General features: G+C 42.1%; 3 protein-coding genes across 4 annotated transcripts in view; 2 read left to right on the forward strand and 1 right to left on the reverse strand.

Moving 5' to 3' along the window:
- The window catches only part of mpv17 (mitochondrial inner membrane protein MPV17), a 38,380-nt gene extending 33,917 nt beyond the window's left edge, over positions 1-4,463 (forward strand). The window contains 3 exon segments of one of the 2 annotated variants that reach the window (NM_001141325.1): positions 3,908-3,940; positions 4,030-4,082; positions 4,212-4,405. In NM_001141325.1, the coding sequence (NP_001134797.1) occupies positions 3,908-3,940; positions 4,030-4,082; positions 4,212-4,281 (156 nt within the window). In that variant the 3' untranslated portion in view covers positions 4,282-4,405. 2 annotated transcript variants of the gene reach the window in all.
- Positions 4,464-8,502: 4,039 nt separating this feature from the next.
- Positions 8,503-10,035, forward strand: LOC106607848 (UI). The gene is made up of 2 exons (XM_014205273.3): positions 8,503-8,590; positions 9,053-10,035. Exon 2 carries the CDS (start codon positions 9,082-9,084, stop codon positions 9,577-9,579), a length of 498 nt encoding a protein of 165 aa, XP_014060748.1. The 5' UTR covers positions 8,503-8,590; positions 9,053-9,081; the 3' UTR covers positions 9,580-10,035.
- A 5,491-nt stretch (positions 10,036-15,526) lies between these two features.
- On the reverse strand, positions 15,527-24,430 carry LOC106607628 (tripartite motif-containing protein 54). Its single transcript, XM_014204765.3, is given in 11 exon segments — positions 15,527-15,609; positions 15,796-15,922; positions 16,296-16,316; positions 17,896-17,928; positions 17,930-18,130; positions 19,516-19,611; positions 21,269-21,332; positions 21,334-21,370; positions 21,373-21,437; positions 23,876-24,027; positions 24,335-24,430. Coding segments are annotated over 11 exon segments (975 nt in total).
- Positions 24,431-26,978: the final 2,548 nt, after the last annotated feature.

Genomic DNA, 26,978 nt, shown 5'->3' on the forward strand with positions numbered 1-26,978 from the left:
CTTGTCTCTGTTCATTGAAGACTGAGGATCTTTGCTGTAACGTGACACTTCCTACGGCTCCCATAGGCTCTCAGAACCCGGGAAAAAGCTGAATGATATCGAGGCAGCCCCAGGCTGAAACACATTATCGCCTTTGGCAAGTGGCCGATCAGAGGACAATGGGCTTAGGCGCGTGCACGAGTCGACCCCATGCTTTATTTTCTTTCATCTTTTTACCTAAACGCAGATTCCCGGTCGGAATATTATCGCTTTTTTACGAGAAAAATGGCATAAAAATTGATTTTAAACAGAGGTTGACATGCTTCGAAGTACGGTAATGGAATATTTAGACATTTTTTGTCACGAAATGCGTCGTGCTCGTCACCCTTCTTTACCATTCGGATAGTGTCTTGAACGCACGAACAAAACGCTGCTATTTGGATATAACTATGGATTATTTTGAACCAAACCAACATTTGTTATTGAAGTAGAAGTCCTGGGAGTGCATTCTGACGAAGAACACCAAAGGTAATAACATTTGTCTTATAGTAAATCGGACTTTGGTGAGTGCTAAACTTGCTGGGTGTCTAAATAGCTAGCCCTGTGATGCCGGGCTATCTACTGAGAATATTGCAAAATGTGCTTTCACCGAAAAGCTATTTTAAAATCGGACATATCGAGTGCATAGAGGAGTTCTGTATCTATAATTCTTAAAATAATTGTTATGCTTTTTGTGAACGTTTATCGTGAGTAATTTAGTAAATTTTTAGTAAATTCACCGGAAGTTTGCGGGGGGTATGCTAGTTCTGAACGTCACATGCTAATGTAAAAAGCTGGTTTTTGATATAAATATGAACTTGATTGAACAAAACATGCATGTATTGTATAACATAATGTCCTAGGTGTGTCATCTGATGAAGATCATCAAAGGTTAGTGCTGCATTTAGCTGTCTTCTAGGTTTATGTGACATTATATACTAGCTTGAAAAATGGGTGTCTGATTATTTCTGGCTGGGTACTCTGCTGACATAATCTAATGTTTTGCTTTCGTTGTAAAGCCTTTTTGAAATCGGACAGTGTGGTTAGATTAACGAGAGTCTTGTCTTTAAAATGGTGTAAAATAGTCATATGTTTGAGAAATTGAAGTAATAGCATTTCTAAGGTATTTGAATAACGCGCCACAGGATTCCACTGGCTGTTACGTAGGTGGGACGATTTTGTCCCGCCGACCCTAGAGAGGTTAATGTTAGCTCTCCGTGTACATTTACATTAGTCCAGGTGCAACAAAACTAGGGCCTGTAGGACCTGCCTTGATGATAGTGTCGTTAAGAAGGCAGAGTAATGCTTTATTATGGACAGACTTCTCCCCATCTTAGCTACTGTTGTATAAATATGTTTTGACCATGACAGTTTACAATCCAGGGTTACTCCAGGCAGTTTAATCACTTCAACTTCCTCAATTTCCACATTATTTATTACAAGATTTAGGTTTAGGGTTTAGTGAATGATTTGTCCCAAATACAATGCTTTTCATAATAAAAATATTTAGGACTAACTTATTCCTTGCCACCGATTCTGAAATTAACTGCAGATCTTTAAGTGTTGCAGTGATTTCACTTGATGTAGTAGCTGACATGTATAGTGTTGAATCATCCGTATACATTTACTCAAAGTCAGTGGCATGTCATTAGTAAAGATTGAAAAAAGTAAGGGCCCTAGACAGCTGCCCTGGGGAATTTCTGATTCTACCTGTATTATGTTGGAGAGGCTTCCAAGAACTGCCTCTGTGTTCTGTTGGATTCTTTATCCACAATATAGTAGGGGATGTAAAGCCATAACACATATGTTTTTCCAGCAGCTGACTATGATCGATAATGTCCAAAGCTGCATTAGTCTAACAATACAGCTCCCCCAATCTTTTTTGCATTAATTTCTCTCAGACAATCATCAGTTATTTGTGTAAGTGCCGTGCTTGTTGAATGTCCTTCCCTATAAGCATGCTGAAAGTCTGTTGTCAAGTTGTTTACTGTGAAATAGCATTGTATCTGATCAAACATAATTTTTTCAAAAGTTTACTAAGGGTTTGTAACAGGCTGATTGGTCGGCTATTTGAGCCAGTAAAGGGGGCTTTACTATTCTTGGGTAGTGGAATTGCTTTTTCTTCCCTTTAGGCTTGAGGGCACACACTTTCTAGTAGGCTTATATTGAAGATTCAAAGGGAACTCCTTCTGCTGGTGACTTGCTGAATGTAATTGGTTAATGACCATAATGTCAATGTCTATGTATAAAATGGGTCATATCTTTAAGAGTACCCAGTCTGGAAATGTGACGTGTTTGAAGAGAATATTGTTCCAAATATAATGAGATATGAGATATTAATATTGTTAATGTTGAATAAATTAATGTGAAAATTGTATTTCAGTATCTAGACATACTCCATATTTTAGCACATACTGTAAGGGAGTATAATGACACCAAGATGTTGTCTGTATCATGTGCGGTTCATGGCTCATGGAGTCTTACAAGAGGCATGTATAAAAAGGGCCTAGAATGGCCACTTTCATCATGATTTTCTCAAAAATGGTTTGTGATACAAATGTAAAAAGAATATCAAACATCCTTCCAATCAAGTTTCTATGTGAGAATTGCCCAAACTATCTGAGATACCAAAAATATTTTGGGGCCTTCCTGGCGTGGAATCTTCCATATGCAGCATCCTCCTCAGTCCTCAACCCTGCTCTTCAATAGCTAGTGGCAAGCCGCTCTGGTGTCAATCACGTCACAAGCCCATCCCAACTATGACTTCACTTCACCTCATCTTATAGTGTGGGTCAAGCTCTCCCCCGGGACCACTTGGTTATTCATGTGGCTTATTTCGATGGCCACTCTGATGCTACAGTACCTACCTCCTCTATGGCTCCTGTAGAGCTAGATCACAATGTATGTCTTAGCTCTGACCTCCCTCCCTCCTTTATGAGACGATGAATGGGTTGGAAACGTGAAGGTCGGAGATGTCCATTTTGAGTGCAGCCATTCTTCTACAAATGCGGTCAGTCGCTACGCTCCGTGCTGCTGAATGCTGATACTGAAGCAAAAAGGTCAAGCGCACACTACCTCCTGGGAACACAAAAACAAGTACTAACAACTCGTCTACCTATTACCGTTTTCATTATGTGACAGTTTGATGGTTTTATGACATTCTCAGAGCTCAGTGTGTCATAATTAAGGGAACATATGGTGGGCGCTGGCCAAACAGTTCCATGGACTGCAGCCTCGTGAGCTCAAAGAAGTTAGTTGTCTCCTCAGCCCTAGAAGAAGAATGAAAGATGTCCGGCTCTCCAAAGGGGAAGGATTTTAGTAACGCCACCGTGTGTCTCTGATGTTGTAGCACTGCGGTGTTTTCACCCCAGGTGGCCGGTGCCTTGTTTTCTAGTAATTAGGAACTGTTACGCCAAAGAAAACAAACAAAGACAACATTTCTGGGAACATTGGATTATTTTACACACCTAGTCTTTCCCAATAAAGACATTTAAAAAATAATGAAATCCATCCAATCTTATTGGGTTGACCTTTAGGGAGATGGGCCAGGCTTAGTGAGGGTCCTGGCTGTTCCAGATGGCTGGTTTTTTTATATGCCATGTGATGTGAGAGAACAAGACACGGCACTGACCCACAGTTGTTAACTTGAGACTATGGTGTTGAGCTGTCAGCTGTCACTGTGACTGGCCCAGAGGGGGGCCAACACATACTGTAACCCCTCACAGCTTGATTGATAGCCCCTACCTACCTGGTCAGGGTTAGAGGTCAACACAGGTGTGAACTGGAAGAAGGCATCCGGGTGAGGGTCAGTGAAGATGTTTTTATTAGAAATACACAATCATTCTAAGCTCTAACGTAAAGGTCTCTGTGTCAATCTTATTCTCTGCAGGACTACACAGATGCCTTGATCTCAAATTACTATGTAAGTTATCCCTGTGAAAGGCTTAAAATATTATTTACAGTATGAACCACTCTGTAATGTTTCATTGAATGTGTTCCGCTCTTTTTCAGCTATGGCCTGCAGTCCAGATTGCCAACTTCTATTTTATCCCACTGCACCACCGGTGAGCCCCTGGGATAGTTTAGTGACATCAATGTAGTCCATATACATTTTATTTCCATATTGATCTATTCAATGGCATTGATCTATTTATTCAGCTGTGATGTGTCAGTATTGAACTCTTGTCTTGCAGATTGGCTGTGGTCCAGATTGTAGCTATCGGCTGGAATTCCTACTTGTCCTGGAAAGCCAATAAGATGTGATGGATATTTCAGGACCCGCCCTACCTCACACATATAGGATTATCAATGAGACTTTTACACCTGCAAATAGTGTGATACACTGAATCCAGAAAGCTGTGAATCGCACACTAAGTTAGCGGTCAGGAAAAAAATTGTTAACAAACACTATGAAATATTCAAACTTGAAAAAGAAAAAAAAGAAACTGAAACTTTTGCATAGTGAAAGATTTTTGTGAAAGTTTGTCACATCTACACTACTGGTCAAAAGTTTGGACATACCTACTCATTCAAAGGTTTTTCTTTATTTTTACTATTTTCTACATTGTAGAATAATAGTGAAGACATCAAAACTATGAAATAAGACATATGCAATCATGTAGTAACCAAAAAAGTGTTAAACAAAAAACAAAAAGTGTCAAATCAAAATATATTTGAGATTCTTCAAATAGCCACCCTTTGCCATGATGACAGCTTTGCACACTCTTGGCATTCTCTCAACCAGCTTCATGAGGTAGTCACCTGGAATGCATTTCAATTAACAGGTGTGCCTTCTTAAAAGTTAATATGTGCAATTTTTTCCCTTAATGCGTTTGAGCTTGTTTTGACAAGGTGGGGGGGGGGGTATTCAGAAAGTCCATATTATGGCAAGAACAGCTCAAATAAGCAAAGAGAAATGACAGTCCATCATTACTTTAAGACATGAAGGTCAGTCAATACGGAACATTTCAAGAACTTTGAAAGTTTCTTCAAGTTCAGTTGCAAAAACCATCAAGCGCTATGATGAAACTGGTTCTGATGAGGACCGCCACGAGGAAGGAAGACCCAGAGTTACCTCTGCTGCAGAGGATAAGTTCATTAGATTTGCCAGCCTCAGAAATTGCAGCCCAAATAAATGCTTCACAAAGTTCAAGTAACAGACGCATCTCAACATCAACTTTTCAGAGGAGACTGTGTGAATCAGGCCTTCATGGTCGAATTGCTGCAAAGAAATCACTACTAAAGGCCACCAATAAGAAGAAGAGACTTGCTTGGGCCAAAAAACACGAGCAATGGACATTAGACCGGTGGAAATTTGTCCTTTGGTCTGGAGTCCAAATTTGAGATTTTTGGTTCAAACTGCCGTGTCTTTATGAGACGCGGTGTGGGTGAACGGGTGATCGGATGATCTCTGCATGTGTATTTCCCACTGTAAAGCATGGAGGAGGTCGTGTTATGGTGTGAGGGAGCTTTGCTGGTGACACGGTCTGTGATTAATTTAGAATTCAAGGCTCACTTGACCAGCATGGCTACCACAGCATTCTGCAGCGATACACCATCCCATCTGGTTTGCACTTAGTGGGACTATCATTTGTTTTTCAACAGCATAATGCCCCAACACACCTCCAGGCTGTGTAAGGGCTATTTTTACCAAGAATGAGAGTGATGGAGTACTGCATCAGATGACCTGGCCTCCACAATCCCCTGACCTAAACCAAATTGAGATGGTTTGTGATGAGTCGGACCGCAGAGTGAAGGAAAAGCAGCCAACAAGTGCTCAGCATATGTAGGAACTCCTTCAAGACTGTTGGAAAAGCATTCCAGGTGAAGCTGGTTGAGAGAATGCCAAGAGTGTGCCCAGCTGTCATCATGGCAAAGGGTGGCTATTTGAAGAATCTCAAATATAAAATTAATTCTGATTTGTTTTACACTTTTTTGGTTACTACATGATTCTATGTGTTATTTCATAGTTTTGATGTCTTCACTATTATTCTACAGTATAGAAAATAGTAAAATAAAGAAAAACCCTTGTTCTAAAACGTTTCACCGGTAGTGTATATGAAGTTACTATTAATGCTATAAAAAGTTGATAGTCAGGCAGACTGTAGTTGACATATATACTGAACAAAAATATAAACGCAATACGTAAAGTGTTGGTCCCATGTTTCATGAGCTGAAATAAAAGATCCCAGATATTTTCCATATGCACAAAACCCTTATTTCTCTCAAATATTTTTGTGCACAGATTTGTTTACATCCCTGTTATTTCTCCTTTGCCGAGATAATCCATTCACCTGACAGGTGTGGCATATCAATAAGCTGATTAAACAGCATGATCATTACACAGGTGCACCTTGTGCTAGGGACAATAAAAGGCCACTCTAAAATGTGCAGTTTTGTCACACAACACAATGCTACAAATGTCTCAAGGTTTGAGGGAGCGTGCAATGGCATGCTGACTACAGGGATGTCCACCAGAGCTGTTGCCAAAGAATTGACTGTTAATTTCTCTACCATAAGCTGCCTCCAACGTTGTTTTAGAGAATTTGGCAGTACGTCCAACCAGCCTCACAACCACAGACCACGTTGTTATGTGGTCGAGCTGATTTCTGGTATCAACATTGTGAACAGAGTGCCCCATGGTGGTGGTGGGGTTCTGGTATGGGTATTCATAAGCTACGGACAAAGAACACAATTGCATTTTATCGATGGGAATTTGAATGGACAGAGATACTGTGACGAGTTCCTGAAGCACCATTGTTGTCATTCATCCAACCCATCACCTCATGTTTCAGCATGATAATGCACAGCCCCATTTTACAAGGATCTGTACACAATTCCTGGAAGCTGGTAATGTCCCAGTTCTTCCATGGCCGCCTTCCTGATCAGACATGTCACCCATTGAGCAAGTTTGGGATGCTCTGGATTGGCGTGTATGACAGCATGTTTCCAGTTCCCGCCAATATCCAGGAACTTCGCACAGCCATTAAAGAGGAGGGGTACAACATTCCACAGGCCACAATCAACAGGCTGATATGCAAATAAATGGTGGTCACACCAGATACTGAATGGTTTTCTGATGCACGCCCTACCTTGTTTTTTAAGGTATCTGCGACCAACAGATGCATATCTTTAGTCCCAGTCGTGAAATCCATAGAATAGGGCCTATTGAGTTTATTTCAATTGACTGATTTCGTTATATGAACTGTAACTCAGTAAAATCTTCGAAATTGTTGCATGTTGCATTTATATTTTTGTTCAGTGACTTACTCTGCTGTTAAACAGTAGCTTACTTGATTTCTGTGTTCTCATTTCAATTTATGACATTACCAGCAGTATTAAACATACAATGTTAAAATGTTGTATTAAGCTTAAATTGTATACACTATACTTTTAAAATGTACAAGGAATTGCAATATTAAAGCCATATCTGCCTGTTCTTTAATATCTAATTATTTCTTTAACTTCTGTTTAAAAGGTGACATGATGAGTGGCTTTGACCCCAACTTTGCACCATTGTTGAATATGCCACACTTCTCCATGCGAAAAAAAGTATTTTAGAAAAATAGTTGGGGGACCAAACAGACAAATCCATTAGCCTGACTATTTCTGAAAAGAGGAATCATTTCTATAACGAACTAAATGTATCTGACAAAAATACATGGAGGTGGCTTTAAATTAGTTTTCAATGCATTAATAGGCCTACAGTCATATTAAGTGAAGTCTGTACAGCTCTCGGATTGTATCAGCTAACTATGACATATTCCTCTATTTTGTGTAGTTTTCATTTAGAAACTTGCATCGCGGGCATAAACCTTTTCAGAACCATGGACAGTTCTCTGCGCCCTCTGCACGTTTCCCCGCTGTGCACTTCTGCTCTGCCTCGCTTAGATGTTAAACCATGCATAAAGGCATCACGACAACGGTTCATCATTTCTAGACTAGTTTATTCAGAGTCCAGATTCATGGTACATGGAGCAGCTTTACACTTTGACGAATCACTTTGTTATAACTTCCACAATTGGTTGTTTTTAATAAGTAAATGTGTTGTTTTTTTGCGGGGCGTTCTGTTATTTTAGTTTAACTGGAGGCATACCAACACCGTGTGAAACAGTAACTGGTTTTGCCTTGCGGACTTAATTAGGGATAATGTGACAGTTTGAGGTAGGCTAACTTAAGAGTTGTATGGAAAAATAGAATATCAGATCGACAAACTGTCCTGAAAAAAAATATGAAAATGTTTGCACTCACTGCTGTAAGTCGCTCAGGATAAGAGCGTCTGCTAAATGACTCAAATGGAAACATTTTAAATGTTATTGAGCAGACCTTGGCTTGTAGCATAATAAGCTGTCCCTCAAAACACTTGCCTTTACTTCAAACGGAGTCGCCTCATTTACAAGCAGTTTATGCACTTGCACTGACGTCAATGGAACGATGTTGGATGTATATATAACCCTTAAGAAAGAGGCGTTATTCTCCAATCGACATTTAGCGGGACTTTTCGGACCGGGGTCTCAATTGACACTTTTCTAGCCGGTGTGCAACTTTTTCAGCATCAGGAGACAAAGTACTGGTAAGTGGTTTATTTAGCTTTCTTTTGTTTCACCTTTTTAGTTTGAGGTGCTGAGAGTTCTGGTACTGAATTGAGAATATCAAGGACACAGCAATTCGTTGGTCATTTTTGCATCATAAAAACAATATGTTTATTTTACTTATTTACAAAGCTGAAGAAGCATGTGCATGCTTGTTTCAGTAACTCAACGATGTGTCTCCATTGTGTGACAATTAACCACGCCTATAAATAGCCTACTCACATGCATATGTTTATAATGTAAGGATAAACATATTATTTTGTTACGTTTGAGGTTTATTACTGTTTATGTTACGCTTGCCTTTAGGCACATTTTAGTAAAAATGTGATAGCCTATTTGTTTTTGCTTTGAACACAATTGTTAAATACGTGCAATTTAAAGTTTGAGTCTACTTTGAATTCCAGTGCTTTTTGCTAATATTTTTACACCTCTCTCCGTAACAGGGCACCGTTTTGTCCGTCTGTCCAGCACTATGAAGCCTGTTCCCCTGTTCCTGCTCCTTGCCACTATTCTCCTCAGCTCTCACATCCCCCCCAGTGTCTGTAGACCACGGGACCTGGCAATGTTCGACGGCCACGGCTACAAGAGTCAGCTGGACGAGGTGTTGCTGAAGGCTGGTGATAACGCAGTTTCCTACCTTATAGGAGAAAAGATACTGAGGTATTTGCTGAGAAATCCCCGGATGCAGGCAGGTCTCCCGCCACAGTTTCCCTTTGAGGTGACGCCCCTGGGCTCGAGGGGTCTTGGTCACCTGGCGCGCAGTTTGCCGCCCTTGGAGGAGCAGCGCGCGCCTGAGGAGGGCAACAGCCTGGAAGACTTCGTGGAGCTGACCAAAAGAAACGATGACCCCCCGATCTCAATCGACCTCACTTTCCACCTTCTGAGAAATATGATCGAAATGGCGAGGATCGAGAGCCAGAAGGAGCAAGCGGAGTTAAACCGCAAGTATCTGGATGAAGTTGGAAAGTGATACAGCAAGTGTCGTCAACAAGGGAGAAAACATCAAGATAAAACATCTCACAGAAAACAACAAAGCCCCTGGCACTCTCAGACCCACGAAATAGTTTAGAATTTTATTTAACCGTTGGTTTCTCTGCCATTCTTCATCATAAGATGCATAAAAATAACTTCCCCACCTGTCCAAAAAGCCTTTCAAAATCAACGGGCAATAAATTATTGACTGCCAAGACCCTATCTACAATGGAATCATAGTGAGGCGCCTTGACAACTATTCCCTAACATATGGCATAGTGTGAATACTCCGGATCTCACATCTCACCTTTGGATGTCCGGAGCATTGTAGTTGGCCTACAACAATAATATTGCCAGACACAAATTGAGTTACAAGTTGCCCTCATGTGGAATAAGTGCAACATGTTTTGTTAGTCCTAGTATAAATGGTTGGTACTAGGTAAATAACAAAGGCAGGTAGGCTAATCATTGTTTCCAGCATTACATGCTATAGGCCTTTTATAACACATTGGAGGAAAATAATGCTGTGCAAATTGATATTGGCAACCCATATGTGACCATTCAACGGTTAGTTGTGTGACTTATTTTGTTGCTCACTTTAAGGGACAAGGCTCAGTCAATATAGGTACATTGTGTCCTTTTCCTGAGATGTATTTTTGTTCAACAACTGAAAAAGATTGAACTAGGGCCTTATCACCGGCATAGATTAAAACCAATCAGGTAAAGCACTCATGTAATATTGTCATTTCATTACTGTATTTGCTGTATGCCAATTGTTTAATTTATAGTGATTAGCCATTTGCCCTTGGTTTGTTAGCTCACTTGGCAGGCAGCCATCTCGCCAGCAGAAGAAGCCTTTTCACATTGTTTCAGGTATGGGGTCTGGCATTGCCCGTAGGTTTCTGTGATACAACTAATCTCCAATCTAATCTGAGACAAAGTGAACATATCCTACACTTAACGCCACTCCCACTCTCCTTATTATCTTTCCATCCAAGCAAGTACACTATCCTCTGTACTGTACCTAGCATGCTTACCTTAAACTAAGAAAAACATTTAATGGTTCATTTTATGTTGACTGTTTTGTCAAAGCCCCAATCATGGACATATCATATGATCACATGGTTTAGCAGTAAAGAAAAGCTTTTTTGCCATTTATATTTTTGAATAAAAAAAAGTTCTGAAAAAATGTCCATTGAGTTTGTCATAGTCTCTTACAGTAGTGCATGTAATAAAGGAAACTATTCTGCTGACTTGACTACCAAAATAGTTTATTCCTACATCTGTAAACAGATGCTGCTGAATATCCTATTGCCTATTGAAATATAAATAAACTCCTTGCAGATTTACTTAAACTCTGGCTAAACACTCATTGCAAAACCCCTATGGCCAAATATCTAACCTCCATGGCCAAACATTCATTGCAGTTATCGCCTTTAACTCTCATTAAATGTAACTTTACAGCGGTTGCCCGTCTTCTTTTTAAAAGAATAACATGTGGATGCCTGGATAATGGTGTAGTAGTTGGTGAGAGTCTCTGCGAATTTTTGAGAACTCATCAAAATGCCCCCCAGCCTGGTGTTTCTATGACTCAGACTGTCAGTATGGTGGTGGATCTGCTGCCTTGTTCCTCACTGTGTTAACACCATAGAGATGCATTCAATGATTCATTCTGTGGTTAACACCATCTCAAATTCCACTGGAGATCAAAGCAGCAGCTGTAGCTTAAGGTCAGGGTTTGTAACACAAACATTTGCTAGAAAAGGAGAGAGGGGATATCATAATGAGATTTTCTTTTTGTATACAATTTTGTAAGCTGAAGCTAAAATGTGCATATGCTATAGTCAGATCATTTACTTTCATGAGTAGTCTTTCAGCTGCTTCGGTCTCTACAATATTAGTCATACTTGTGGAACTCGTCAAAGTTAAGGTTGTTGTAAGATGAAGAGGAAGTCAAAATGTCCTGTTTCACACATGTACAAGTGTGTAACCTGTACAAGTGTGTGGTGTGTGAATTAGATATTTTTGTTGTTGTTGCATATCCCACTCCCCCTGAGAACCTGAGCGAGTGGGGTCACGGCCAGCGATCAGCCATTATTGACGGCGACCCTGGAGCAATTAGGGTTGTGTTTTGCTCAATGGCAGATAGACAGATTTCACCTAGTCGGCTCGGATATTCCAACATGCAACCTTTCGGTTAAAGCACTAGTAGGAGTGTGAGGTGAGATAAAAACATGACACAACAATGTATTCTTCCTACTTTACAACATGCGCAATTCAAACCAACAGTGGTATACATTTAATTGGATTATTCTTAGTTTATCATACTTACACACAATACACAGGTTTTTCTACATACAGCATATCTGGTGGGTGGCAAGGGAGGCCTTCAACTGTGTGATGTTTGAGCTTTATGCTCCGTTCCGTATTGTTACATTTGGCTGTGTAGTCTTCAGCTATGTCTGCTACAAATCTCGGAGGCCAAAAATCATAATATGAGCAAGACAATGGTTTCCCCTTAGATTCCATGAGAAACCCCACTTAACACACAGCTATTGGTTTTTAAATCTATCCATGATTGTGCACCCCAACACGTCAGACATGCTTTTAAATGATGTACCCAGTAGGTCCCTCAGGTCCTCTGGCACTGGCCTTTGAACTATTCCAAAGTCTAGGACCGATAGGTATGGAGAGACAGCCTTTAGGTATTATGCCCCCAGCCTTTGGAATAGCCTGCCAGAAAACTTGAGGGGGGCCAAAACTGTGTGCATATTTAAAAGAGATCTTAAAACATATTTTTAGCTTTGCATTACCTTAGGGTGCTTTCTAGTTGTTCAGTTTGTCATTCTTTAGTTTTTTATATTATGTTTGTTGTGTAGTAAATATTTCAGCTTTTATTTTCATAGTTTTTTTATTCGTTTTTTTCCTGTAAAGCATATTGCGTTGTATCCCATGTCTGAAATGTGCTGTATAAATAAAGCTTGATTTGATTTGATTAATGTACATGTCACGGATCATGGAATTGGCCATTCTGTTCTGTCTTATCCTTCTTGTAGTGTGAAGAGTTAATGTTGGAACAGCTTGTTGCCAGAAAACGGCATAAGTTAACCTCTGATACATGTCTGACGGCCTTCAGTGATCTGTCTCCATTCATAGTCACACACACACACACACACACACACACACACACACACACACACACACACACACACACACACACACACACACACACACACACACACACACACACACACACACACACACACACACACACACACACACACACACACACACACACACACACACACACACACACACACACACACACACACACACACACACACACACACACACACACACACACACACACACATATATACATCTTCATCATCCCACCAGAATCCTCCATCAATTACTCCCTGTCCCGGCTCCTTTTCTCCCCTTGTGTGTGTCCCCTCACTTTCCTCTCCCTCACTTCTCTCTCTTCCTTCAATCAATGAGGGGTCGACAGCCCCAGTGACAAGGTCAGCTCCTGTGAGGACTCAGGGTCAGGTCCATATATCTACAACAACCCAAAAACACCCAGCACACGCAAGGTGGGGCAGTAGTTATTTCTAACTATGTATTATAAGTAATGACACAGGTTACAGAAAGATGGCTCAGATGTGTGTGTGTCGTTGGAAATGCAGGAGAGGTCTATTCTTCACTACCTGTCAAGCTGAGGTCCCAAGGCACCAGGAGGCAGAGCCTTTGGCCTTTTTAACAGAGCTGAATGCCCAGTGTGAGGGCCATGATCTGCAGTACCAGTCAAAAGTTTGAACACACCTACTCATTCAAGGGTTTTTCTTTATTTTTACTATTTTCTACATTGTAGGATAGTAGTGAAGACATCAAAGCTATGAAATAACACATATTGAATCATGTAGTAACCAAAAAAGTGTTAAACAAATCAAAATATGTTTTATATTTGAGATTCTTCAAAGTAGCCACCCTTTGCCATGATGACAGCTTTGCACACTCTTGACATTCTCTCAACCAGCTTCACCTGGAATGTTTTTCCAACAGTATTGAAGGAGTTCCCACATATGCTGAGCACTTGGTGGCTGCTTTTCCTTCACTCTGTGGTCCAACTCATCCCAAACCATCTCAAATGGGTTGAAGTTGGGTGATTGTGGAGGCCAGGTCATCTGATGCAGCACTCCATCACTCTCCATCACTCTCTGATGCAGCACTCCATCACTGTTGAAAAACAAATGATTGTCTCACTAAGCGCAAACCAGATGGGATGGCGTATAATTGCAGAATTATGTAGTAGCCATGCTGGTTAAGTGTGCCTTGAATTCTAAATAAATCACTGACAGTGTCACCAGCAAAGCACCCCCACAACATCCCACCTCTTCTATGCTTCACGGTGGGAACCACACATGCAGAGATCATCCATTCACCTACTCTGCGTTTCACAAAGACACGGCGGTTGGAACCAAAAATCTCAAATTTGGACTCATCAGACCAAAAGACAGATTTCCACCATCTAATGTCCATTACTCGTGTTTCTTGGCGCCCAAGCAAGTCTATTATTATTATTGGTGTCCTTTAGTAGTGGTTTCTTTGCAGCAATTCAACCATGAAAGCCTGATTCACGCAGTCTCTTTTGAAAAGTTGATGTTGAGATGTGTCTGTTACTTGAACTTTGTGAAGCATTTATTTGGGCTGCAATTTCTGAGGCTGGTAACTCTAATGAACTTATCCTCTGCAGCAGAGGTAACTCTGGGTCTTCCTTCCTCGTGGCGGTCCTCATCAGAGCCAGTTTCATCATAGCGCTTGATGGTTTTTGCGACTGCACTTGAAGAAACTTTCAAAGTTCTTGAAATGTCCGTATTGACTGACCTTCATGTCTTAAAGTAATGATGAACTGTCATTTCACTTTGCTTATTTGAGCTGTTCTTGCCATAATATGGACTTGTTTTTTTACCAAATAGGGCAATCTTCTGTATACCATCCCTACCTTGTTACAACTGATTGGCTCAAACGCATTAAGAAGGAAAGAAATTCCACAAATTAACTTTTATCAAGGCACACCTGTTAATTGAAATGCATTCCAGGTGACTACCTCATGAAACTGGTTGAGAGAATGCCAAGAGTGTGCAAAGCTGTCATCAAGGCAAAGGGTGGCTACTTTGAAGAGTCTCAAATATAAAACATACTTTGATTTGTTTAACACTTTTTTGTGTATTTCATAGTTTTGATTTCTTCTCTATTGTTCTACAATGTAGAAAATAGTAAAAAAATAAAAAAATAAAGAATTACTCTGGAATGAGTACGTGTACCCAAACTTTTGACTAGTACTGTATATTAAGCCAAAATCACAAGAATTGTCATAGTCAGTACAACAAGGTAAAGCCCAATCAACAGGCTACATCAAACTCTTCACTTCTGAGTTTCTGGATGAACCCATAATCATGTATAAACGACAGGCCAGTAAATAACCTCCCCATCTCTCCCTGGACTATCTGATCGTGGCCATTCATGAAATGTGTGCTTCCAGTTCATTCATCTCTGGAATGTTACAGTGACGCTGTGAGGCTGAAGGGTCCCCTGGTTTTAAGCAGCATCGTTATACCTTTGGAGGTAGCTAGGGGAATATGGAATTGATTGATCACAGAGGAAAAATAATGCATTGACTCATTTCCATTTGAAATGAGTCTGCCGTGAGGTGAACAAGACAAGTGATCCATATACTGGACATGACACACTTGATTTCAGCCTTTATGGCAATATTTAAGACTAATGTCATAAGAAACTACATATTAAAGCCTTTGGGTTTGTAGCCTAAACGTTGTAAATGTGGGTACAGGAATAAAGCAGAGGAGCAGCATACTATATGCTGGTTTGTCTTTTGATATTAATCTGAGGGATCCTTTTCAACTACTGGTATCTCCCATAGTCTACGTCCACCGTTGACAGTGATGCCAGGTCCTGGCCCCCTCATCCAGATCATAACCGTCTTCTCCGTCTTCTCCGTGGGAGCCTGCGACCACATACGGCGCACCACATTAAGACAGACCAATCAAAAACAAGGGAATTGTTCTTGAACGTGCGACTTCAGGGGTAATGTTTGGAGCTGACGTCACTTCCCTGAGGCTAGAGTCAAATATAACGTTAATGGCCAAACTCTCCATATATGGTTGTATTGTACAGCTACCTGAGGCCCTACTTGTGTTGAAGTCAATGGTCCTTAGCATGTCTGCCACATCCTCTGTGTTGGTAACAAAACGGGCCATGCTCTCATAACCCGGCTCTGGACACTCCATGTTGGACGCCTTGGCAGTGGCAGAGATCCTGACAAGGACACAGTGGGGAGGTCACAGCTCAGAGACAAACAAATAGGAGATGACGGACAGCGATGGATGGCAGTGTCCCCTGTCCCCCTGTGGCTGGTAGTGACGCAGGCTGGGTGGGTCTGCTCGATAACTCTACAAGTGGAGAGCTTCATTATAATGCATTAGCTATCAGCAGCCAGCAATCACACATTACTGCCAACCACACACATCTCTCATGCAGTTACTTTCAGTTTACAGTCATTGCAATTGGTGTGTTAGTTTATTTTAGTGCTTGTGTTAGTGAATGTAATGTAATTTGTGACTTTCCAGCTAAACACCCCATAAGCAGCAGAATGGAACACTAAACAGATGAAAAGAAGAATTTTACTTTCTGTTTAAATATATCCTTGATGATCTGTGGAGAAAATAAATGATCAATAGGCTATTGCGTTTAGTTTCAATTCCTGCACTTCAATTTCTGAGGTAAATTAGTGCTATATATACTCTAGAATAAGTTTTTTGAGTTTTATATAATTTTTATTCATTTACAATTCATTTAATTTCTATAGCCTCCTCTTCTCTCGATCTTCTGAATCACTCGCTCAGTTTGAGTCATTCATAAAACGTGCACCTGCCACCGTCCTGACACTCACGCTAGCGCTAACAGTTAGGGCCCTATTCAATCCGCATCGCGGAAGTTCAGATTTACAGCGTCATTTAAATTTAAAGGCAACGTTTCCGCTATAGCGGAGACCGCATTCACAGTAAACGCTGCAAATGTCGGCTCAATCGGAAATGACTTTTACATTTCTAACGTGGAATCTGTATCACTCAGGTTTACAGAGTGAATAGAGCCCTAAACTGGTTGACAAAACAAAGTGCTTGCAAGCGTGGACGGTGAAGGAGTTGAATAAAGAGACACTTGAATTGCGAGCCTTCACTCAAACTGGAGCTTTTTATAAAGCAAGGGACCTGAGTGGAGGAAAGGAGTGTCGGATGAATGGCATAAATGGCACCATCTATCTCTCGCCTAGCAGGGGTTTAAACTACCTGTGGTCTGCAGCAGGGGCACGTCATCCCACCTGGCTCTATTACAAGGACAATATTTATGGCCAGTAGGCCAGCGGTCAAAGGATGAGGCAGGTGTCCCCCGCAGGGGAGGTGTGTGTGTGTAGTGTGTAGGTTTGTCACTAGTTGAGCAATGCCTGGCTCCTAGGGGCTGGAACTCAGAGAATGCTTCTAGTGTATTGATGGACAGAGGTGTCAATCACCTCCACAGGGTTACAGTATGAGTGATCAGAGAATCACAGGACCAGAGTTTCTAGGGGTGCTTTTAAAAGCAGCGTCCCCGCCGATGAGGCTCCCCTGCTGGGCTTTCTGCTCATCACTCCTCCCCTGCTCAATACGGCGAAGCACTGCATGACACCCCATTGATCATCGATAGTGAAGGTTTCTCTAAACCTGATTTAAAGGATGAAAGGATCCTTTACTACATCTTTGGGCATATCAATGAGCCTGGTACCAGCATGTACAGGATGTGGAGTAGACTGTTATTTGTTCAAGTCAGGGGTGAGAGAGGGGGACTATAGTCTCTATGGTGTCTGTGACTCATCATCACTGTTATTACTTTATGCCTTATCATGTCTCATGTGGATTGGGGCCAGCTCACAACTGACCCAGAGCCATTGATCAAACAACTGATCATATTACAGTTAGTTGTTGAGGGCCCACTGACTCATATGCTAGCTGTAGGGCTACTGATCATAAGACAGTGAAACACTTGCAGGAACTCTGATCCTAGTGCAGTTTCCGAGGGGCTGAAACAGGCATGTTTTCTGCTCAAGAAGTTACATCTTAACATATACCGGTAATTGTGCTGGAATGACCATCATTCCATTCCATTCAACGACATACTGGTACACACCCCAGGTCCAGTTACTGAAGCCAGACCGTGCACCCAGGTTCAGGGCTAGTGTTCCATCCATAGTGCCTACCTGTAGGAACACGGCCATCTGTGGCTCCTCTATTGGACTGGATGGCTGTCCCCACAAGCTGGCCCGCGCCCTCCAGGTGGTCTCCGTGGCGACGCATGAGGGAGTGGACGAGGTCCAGCTTGTCATCCTGCTGGCGGCTGATCCTCCCCACCAGCTCCTCCTTCCTCTCCTCCAGGATGGCATACAGCCGGTCAAACTTATCACACCGACTCTGCTTCTGATGATCTCCGTTCTCCTGCACACAGACACCCATTGAACACTTTATAATAATAACTTTTCATGAATAAGCCTTTAGAAATGCTTAATATAAACGCAACGTGCGACAATTTCTACGGTTTTACTGAGTTACAGTTCATATAAGGAAATCCGTCAATTAAAATGAATTAATTAGGCCCTAATCTATGGATTTCACATGACTGGGAATACAAATGTGCATCTGTTGGTCACAGATACCTTAATAAAAGGTAGGGGCGTGGATCAAAATACCAGTCAGTATCTGGTGTGACCACCATTTACCTCATGCAGCGCGACACATCTCCTTCACATGGAGTTGATCAGGCTGTTGATTGTGGCCTGTGGAATGTTGTCCCACACCTCTTCAATGGCTGTGCAAAGTATTTTATTTTATATTAAAAAAAAATACATATATTTAAATGTTAGCCTTTATTTAACTAGGCAAGTCTGGATATTGGCGGGAACTAGAACACGCTGTCATACAAGTCGATCCAGAGCATCCCAAACATTCTCAATGGGTGACATGCAGGCCATGGAAGAACTAAGACATTTTCAACTTTGTTTCAGAACATTTCTCTGGTGGACATTCCTGCAGTCAGCATGGCAATTGCACGCTCCTTCAAAACTTGAGACATCTGTGGCATTGTGTGGTGTGACAAAACTGCACATTTTAGAGTGGCCTTTTATTGTCCCTAGCACAAGGTGCACCTGTGTAATGATCATGCCGTTTAATCAGCTTCTTGATACAATACAACTTATCCGTTTCACATTTTAACAGTATCTCACTCCAAGGCTTCATGATCCTGGAGATCAAAATGTAAAACAATATAACGGGAATAAACTATCAATTTTCAGTTAGTTTAAGTAGAGATACTTCATCAAATATCCTTATCTGTTAATGCTGCAGCAGGTAGCTACATGGTTGCGCTGATGGAGAATGTGTGACTATCCACACAAAAATATTTTCTTTGCATACTAAGACATGCATTATCCCATAGACACACTACATTCACAGGGGTAATAACTACAGTATGGCCTGTCAGGTAGATGGATGATTTTAGCGAAGGAGAAATGCTCACTAACAGGTATGTAAACAAATTTGTGCACAACATTTGAGAGAAATAAGCTTTTTGTGCATATGGAACATTTCTGGGATCTTTTATTTCAGCTCATGAAACATGGGACCAACACTTTACATGTTGCATTTATATTTTTGTTGAGTGTAGAAATAGTTAATAAATAATGTATTACTACTTATTCATGCTAGTTTCTACACTATAACAGGTTCTTCACAGTGATGTGAGTAACGTGTGTTGTGACCCCACAGTGAGTGATTGTGACTTTGAGGTGAGAAGTGTGAGTGGTTGTAATGGGTGACATTCTCACCTGGATGGTCTTGCAGGTCACCTCCAACTTAGAGAGGAGGGCCTGGATACGGTCATTCCCCGCCACCAAGATGGCGATGCCGTCACTCAGCACCGTCTAGAGCCAATCACAACAGAGCATGATGGGTCAATGTCTGTACTTACTACGCCAGTGGTCATCAACCCTGGTCCTGGGTTGCTACAGGATAAGAAGGCTTTTGTTCCAACCTTGCACTACCACATTAGGTCAGTGTTTCCCGACCCTCTCCAGATGTTTCACATTTTAGTTTTAACCCTAAACTGGCACACCGGAATCAATTACTCAAAGGCTTGATGATTAGTTGACTAATTGAACCCGGTGTGCCAGTTTAGGGTTAAAAGTAAAATGTGAAACATCTGGGGGGGCTGAGCGAGGGTTGGGAAACCCTAACCTAATGTGGTAGCTCACACAACTGTGATGATTGAGTGAAAAAGTGTTGTTTTTCAACAATGCATAAAACATCAGGTGAAGCTGAAGTTGATCCCAAACGTTTCTCATCTGAACTGTAATGTTGAGTGGTTTACAGAGTGAGTGAGCAATGTAGTGCAAAGCCATCTGCTCAATAACATGTCTGTCGCTATGGTCCATTCGTACTGTTTTAACTTATGTAAGTAGATACAGTACATACGTAAACCCTATGTATCATGTTTGTGTGGGTGGCTTCCCCCGTCAGTTTTACTCAATAGCCAGACACATTGTCCATCCTTAACAAGTGACCTTCAGTTGAGTCCCACCAAATGGTGTCCACCATGCTGGTATGGTGGGACTCTCACTTTGATATTAGTCACTGTTCACCTGGATGCTGGAGAGGAGACCTAGTTAGCGGGCAGCCAGCAGCGAGGGAGGAGCTGAGCCTGTGACTTGAGCTCAGAGGAGAATGACTCAAGTCCCACTGCTGTGGATGGATGAGTCACTCAGAAAGAGAGAGAGAGAGAGAGAGAGAGAGAGCCAGGGAGAACTATGGGAGCTAATGGTCAGGCATGTCCCTCTCTGCTTGGGCCCACAGTACACAGCATGGCCAGAGGGGGAGGAGATTTAAGAGAGAGGGGTGTGAGATGACAAGTTTATAGTGAGTGGGTTAGAGGGAGTAGAAATTAGAAGTAAGGACTAATGGCAGCAAGCCAGAGCACCGCTCTCTCGGGGGGGTGTGTGTGTGTGTGTGTGTGTGTGTGTGTGTGTGTGTGTGTGTGTGTGTGTGTGTGTGTGTGTGTGTGTGTGTGTGTGTGTCCACATGAAGGACAGACAGACACGAATGCTGCACACGACTCAGAGGTGTGATATACAACATTAGTTGTTGTCGTGCCACCAGGCTGTGTGAGTGTGTGTGTGTGTGTGTGTGTGTGTGTGTGTGTGTGTGTGCGCGTGCGCGCGCGGGTGCGCGTGAGATGAAACCCGGCCCTCACAGTGTGAGAACCCCCGCAGGGCAGCTCCAACTCAATACATCTGTCTGCTGTCACTTCACTCAGCACTCAAAGACAAACCAAACACACACACACACACAGGCAGATCACATACACACACTGGCTCTACACTTTAAGATTAAAATCTCTCTCTGGGGGACATGATGAACAGAGAGTGACAAAGTAGGTAAGCTGTTATATTGGATAATTACTTTTCATTGTAAGTGTAAGGACGATCTAACAGACAGGCGGGCAGACAGACTGCCAGACAGGAAGACAGACAGCCTATAGAGATATTGAGTGACATTACAACCTGATTCAGGGTGCTTCCTTACCTTCTGTCTCTTGTAGACGTTCTGCAAGGGGGCCACCTCACAGTCATTGTGCTGGCCAAACACTGCACATAGAGCAGGTGGGCGTCTCACAGCTCAGGCAGTGATGTTGATTTTCTCCTCATCATGCTCCTCACACATCAGCTGCTCCACCTTGGTGGGGTTCAGGGGCCTGCAGGGACACTGAAGTAAAAGAACGACCTGTTATAGAGACACTCAATCGCACACACACACGCACACACACACACACACACACGCCACACACACACACACACACACACACACACACACACACACACACACACACACACACACACACACAAAACTGCCTCTGTCTTATGAGACTCATCACTTCTGTCCATGACAGAGGAAATATCCTTATGGGAACAGCACTTACAAGGAATTAGGGGATTTCACCAACAGTTTACCTCATATGTAATTTACAGCTATTGACCACCATTCTCCAGGGGAGAAGTCCACTCTCCCCACGCTTTGTTTCACAGTCACTGGAACAGCTGATGATACACTAGCTTTGGTAGTGTTTCATTTCTCTCCCTTGCTCTGCTGGGTTAAGGTGTTATAACATCAAATAACTGCAAGCCAATTTACAAAGTCGATAAAAGTCATTGTGGAATATAATTTGGAGTGTAACTAGATAGATTGTTCATATAGCTCAAATCTGTGTTACAGACCAAAAGTACTTTCCTTGATGTAATTATATTATCGTTTATGTTTATCGTGTCAAGTGACAAGGTATGAAAAAGCTGTGATAACGCTACAGCGTTCTAAATTAAACCAAATATTGTAAAAGACTGCCACCCAGTGGCCATGTATACAAAGTGAGAATGTGTATTCAGAGATGGGTCCTATTTCTGTATTTGAACAAAAATATGCCACGTACTATACATTCAGCGATGGATATAAATGATATAATAAACAACATAGTTTGTTTACAGCCAAAAGTACCAACGGCTTTTTAATAATGCGCTTTTACAACAGCCAGTAGTAACAGATTACAGTACTGCTCTCTACTGGTTAACAGACATTACTGCCCGATGGTATACTATTTCAAACTGCTCCATACACTTCCTCCAGATTATTTACCTCACCCCCAGCCCTTGAGGTTACTGCTATAGGATCACCTAATCACCTGGAAATGTTAGGCTATAGTATGTTTTACGGCATTCAAGTAACTTCGTGGTGTATACATTTTTGTTTCTTTTTTTTATATGTAACTTAATAACTTTTTTTTTAATGTGTTTGAAGGCACAATAAATTGCAAATGTGTCTTGAAATACGGGGGCTGAGGGGGTGGGGGGCTAAAAAGAGGAAACTTTCCTGAATGTTTTGTCTTCTATTTTCTGTTAATTAAAATAAAATATATATAAAACAGACGTTACTGCAATAGTAGGTTCAGATTCTCACTCCCTCTTCCGAACCACATCAGTGGCTAAATTGAGCCTTGGGTCGAAGAGAAAGCCAGACTGAGCCGAATCCAGCACCTTACAGGTCCAAAAAGTGGTAGGATTAGGACAGAAAGTAGGATATAAGTGCTAACCCTAAGCCTAACCCTAGAATGGTAATACAATGCACCTACAGTAATTGCAACACTGCCCAAATATAAAATCTATGGTACTTAACCCCCAGATACAGAGACACACGTCTGTAGCTGTGTCAATGTCACCAGAGGACACATGGTTCCCATGTTTACCACTCCATCGAGGCAGGGATAAAGTGTGCTTGTTATAACACCAACATGGAGGACACTGCCAGGGACTGAGCTTTCCATATTCCTGGTATGTTGACATGATGCCAGGACACCTACACCACCCGATGTCACAGGAAGGCCAAAAAGATCATCAAGGACAACAACCACCCGAGCCACTGCCTGGTCACCCCCGCTAACATCCAGAAGGCGAGGTCAGTACAGGTGCATCAAAGCTGGGACCGAGAGACTGAAAAACAGCTTCTATCTCAAGGCCATCAGACTGTTAAACAGCCATCACTAACATTGAGTGGCTGCTGCCAACATACTGACTCAACAACAGACACTTTAATAATGGAAAGATTGATGTAATAAATGTATCACTAGTCACTTTAAACAATGCCACTTTATATAATGTTTACATACCCTACATTACTCATCTCATATGTATATACTGTACTCTATACCATCACCTGCATCTTGCCTATGCCGTTCTATACCATCACTCATTCATATATTTTTCATGTACATATTCTTATTCATTCCTTTACACTTGTGTGTATAAGGTAATTGTTGTGAAATTGTTAGGTTAGATTACTCGTTGGATATTACTGCATGGTCGGAACTAGAAGCACAAGCATTTCGCTACACTCGCATTAACATCTGCTAACCATGTGTATGTGACAAATAAAATTTGATTTGATTTGACGCAGCTTATGAACACACAGAAGCTGTGGTGACACCATTAGAATAAAAACACATGTCTAGGTCTGTTAGGTCTGTTGCAGGAACGGTGAATATTTTGGAAGCACTATTTCATGGCGGAGTTCACGCAACACACACACACACACACACACACACACACACACACACACACACACACACACACACACACACACACACACACCTCTGACTTGCTTTGTTTGTAGATGTCTATGATGTTCTCTACTAGAAGGTACACACCATGACGGTCCAACACCACTTCGTGACGACACGACGGACAGCGGAACCGCCAACTTCTCAGAACTTCTCCTTGCACACTAGCAGATATGATCCTCTACAGTCGACACTGTAGACTGAAATGGTTATATTGAATAAGGCTAAATGGTTCAGACTATGTGGAGTAGTTAGTAATTACTATAAATAAGTCAAATATATCCTGTCTTGGTCTGTGACGAGTAGAACACTTTTCACCAGAGGAGGCTGGTGGGAGGAGCTATAGGAGGACGGGCTCATTGTAATGGCTGGAATGGAATCAATGGAACTGAGTTAAATATGTGTTTCTCATATGTTTGTTGTGATATCGTTCCATTTATTCCATTCCAGCCATTACAATGAGCCTGTCCTCCTATAGCTCCTCCCACCAGCCTCCTCTGCTTTCCATTAATGGCCTCGGCCTGAGAGGCAGACCTTGTTGCATCCTGTCCCCCAGGACTGAGGCAGCTGTTGGAGTCTCTCATATCTGAATGGCTCCTTCAGTTCGAACAGTCAACTGAAGGGTTCAACAGGACCAAAGATATACACTGAGTGTAAAAAAAACGTTAGGTGCACCTTCCTAATATTGAGTTGCACCCCTTTTCCCCTCAGAGGAGCCTCAATTCATCGGGGCATGGACTCTACAAGGTGTCGAAAGCGTTCCACAGGGCTGCTGACCCATGTTGACTCCAATGCTTCCCACAGTTGTATTAAGTTGGCTGGATGTCCTTTGGATGGTGGACCATTCTTGGAAACTGTTGAGCGTGAAAAACACAGCAGCTTTGCAGTTCTTGACAGACTGAAACCGGTGAGGGTGTGGGAATCTGAACATACTATTGCAGTAATGTCTGTTTTGCATATACACTGAGTGTACAAAACATTAGGAACACCTGCTCTTTCCATGACATGGACTGACCAGGTGAATCCAGGTGAAAGCTATGATCCCTTATTGATGTCACTTGTTAAATCCACTTCAATCAGTGTAGATGAAGGGGAGGAGACAGGTTAAAGAAGGATTTTTAAGCCTCGAGACAATTGAGACATGGATTGTGTATGTGTGCCATTCAGAGGGTGAATAGGCAAGACCAAGTATTGAAGTGCCTTTGAAAAGGACACACTGAAACATTCAGTGGGGTCGGGGTGTATTGGAGGCCCCTGAGTCACTGGGCCTAAGAGAGATAGCTGGTGCCGATGGCATGAGGCACTAAACATTTTAACACCACATCAGTAACACAGCATCAATCTAAAGCCTGCTGAACTCAGGCCAGACTGGAGGCAGTCACTAACTGCTGTTGGCATCACAACAAACAAATGACTCCACTCCACAGTACATGTTGTTGTGCGACTAGTCACTTACTCAAAACCATTACTTGAGCAATGGGCAGCAATTATATGGCGTCCTACCGGTATGTTATCAGTTGATACTTTCGGGGAATAGCAGGCTCAAATAATGCACATCTGAATATTTTCTACTTCAACGTTTCAAATTTCAATGTGCCTTCTATGAATAATACACTGAACAAAAATATAAACGCAACATGCATCAATTTAAAAGATTTTACTGAGTTACAGTTCATATAAGGAAATCAGTCAATTTAAATACATTCATTAGGCCCTAATCTATGGCTTTTACATGACTGGGAATACAGATATGCATCTGTTGGTCACAGATACCTTAAATAAAAGATAGGGGTGTGGATCAGAAAACCCGTCAGTATCTGATGTGACCACAATTTACCTCATGTAGCGCGACACATCTCCTTCTCATAGAGTTGATCAGGCTGTTGACTGTGGCCTATGGAATGTTGTCCCACTCTCCTTCGATGGCTGTGCGAAGTTGCTGGATATTGGCGAGAACTGGAACACGCTGCTTTACATGTCGATCCGGAGCATCCCAAACATGCTCAATGGGTTACATATCTGGTGAGTATGCAAGAACTGGGACATTTTCAGCTTCCAGGAATTGTGTACAGATCCTTGCGACATATGGCCGTGCATTATCATGCTGAAACATGAGGTGATGGCGGTGGATGAATGGCATGACAATGGGCCTCAGAATCTCGTCACGGTATCACTGTGCAAATTGGCAATGATAAAACGCAGTTGTGTTTGTTGTGCATAGATTATGCCTGCCCATACCATAACCACACCACCCATGGGGCACTCTGTTCACAATGTTGACATCAGAAAACCGCTCACACTCACTACGCCTCACTGCTGTCTGCCATCTGCCCAGTACGGTTGAAACTGGGATTCATCTATGAAGAGCACACTTTTCCAGCGTGCCAGCGGCCATCGAAGGTGAGCATTTGCCCACTGAAGTCAGATATGACGCCGAACTGAAGTCAGGTCAAGACCCCGGTGAGGACGACGACCACGCAGATGAGGGTCCCCGAGACGGTTTCTGACAGTTTGTGCAGAAATTCTTCAGTTGTGCAAACCCAGAATTTCATCAGCTGCCCGGGTAGCTGGTCTCAGACCATCCTGCAGGTGACGAAGCCGGATGTGGAGGTCCTGGGCTGGCGTGGTTACATATGGTCTGCGGTTATGAGGCCGGTTGAACGTATTACCAAGTTCTCTAAAACAATGTTGGAGGAGGCTTATGGTAGAGAAGTTAACATTCACTTCTCTGGCAACAGCTCTGGTGGACATTCCTGCAGTCAGCATGCCATTTGCACGCTCCCTCAAAACTTGAGAGATCTGTGGCATTGTGCTGTGTGACAAAACTGCACATTTCAGAGTGGCCTTTTATTGTCCCCAGCACAAGGTGTAATGATCATGCTGTTTAATCAACTTATTGAATGGATTATCTTGGCAAAGGAGAATTGTCACTAACAGGCATGTGAATAAATCTGTGCACAAAATTTGAGAGAAATTACTATTTTGTGCGTATGGAACATTTCTGGGATCTTTTCTTTCAGCTCATGAAACACGGGACCAACACTTTAAGCGTTATTATCAGTGACGGATAAAATATCCAAACTATTCAAAAGATCCAAGCTGGAATGTGAGCCTATAAGAAAATGCCTCAGC

The sequence above is a fragment of the Salmo salar genome, chromosome 06, assembly GCF_965601325.2.
Source record: "Salmo salar chromosome 06, fSalSal1, whole genome shotgun sequence".
Taxonomy (NCBI): domain Eukaryota; kingdom Metazoa; phylum Chordata; class Actinopteri; order Salmoniformes; family Salmonidae; genus Salmo; species Salmo salar.

What these genes read in the sequence shown, in the direction of transcription:
- LOC106607848 (XM_014205273.3), top strand. Translation starts at nt 9,082, where the DNA reads ATGAAGCCTGTTCCCCTGTTCCTGCTCCTTGCCACTATTCTCCTCAGC.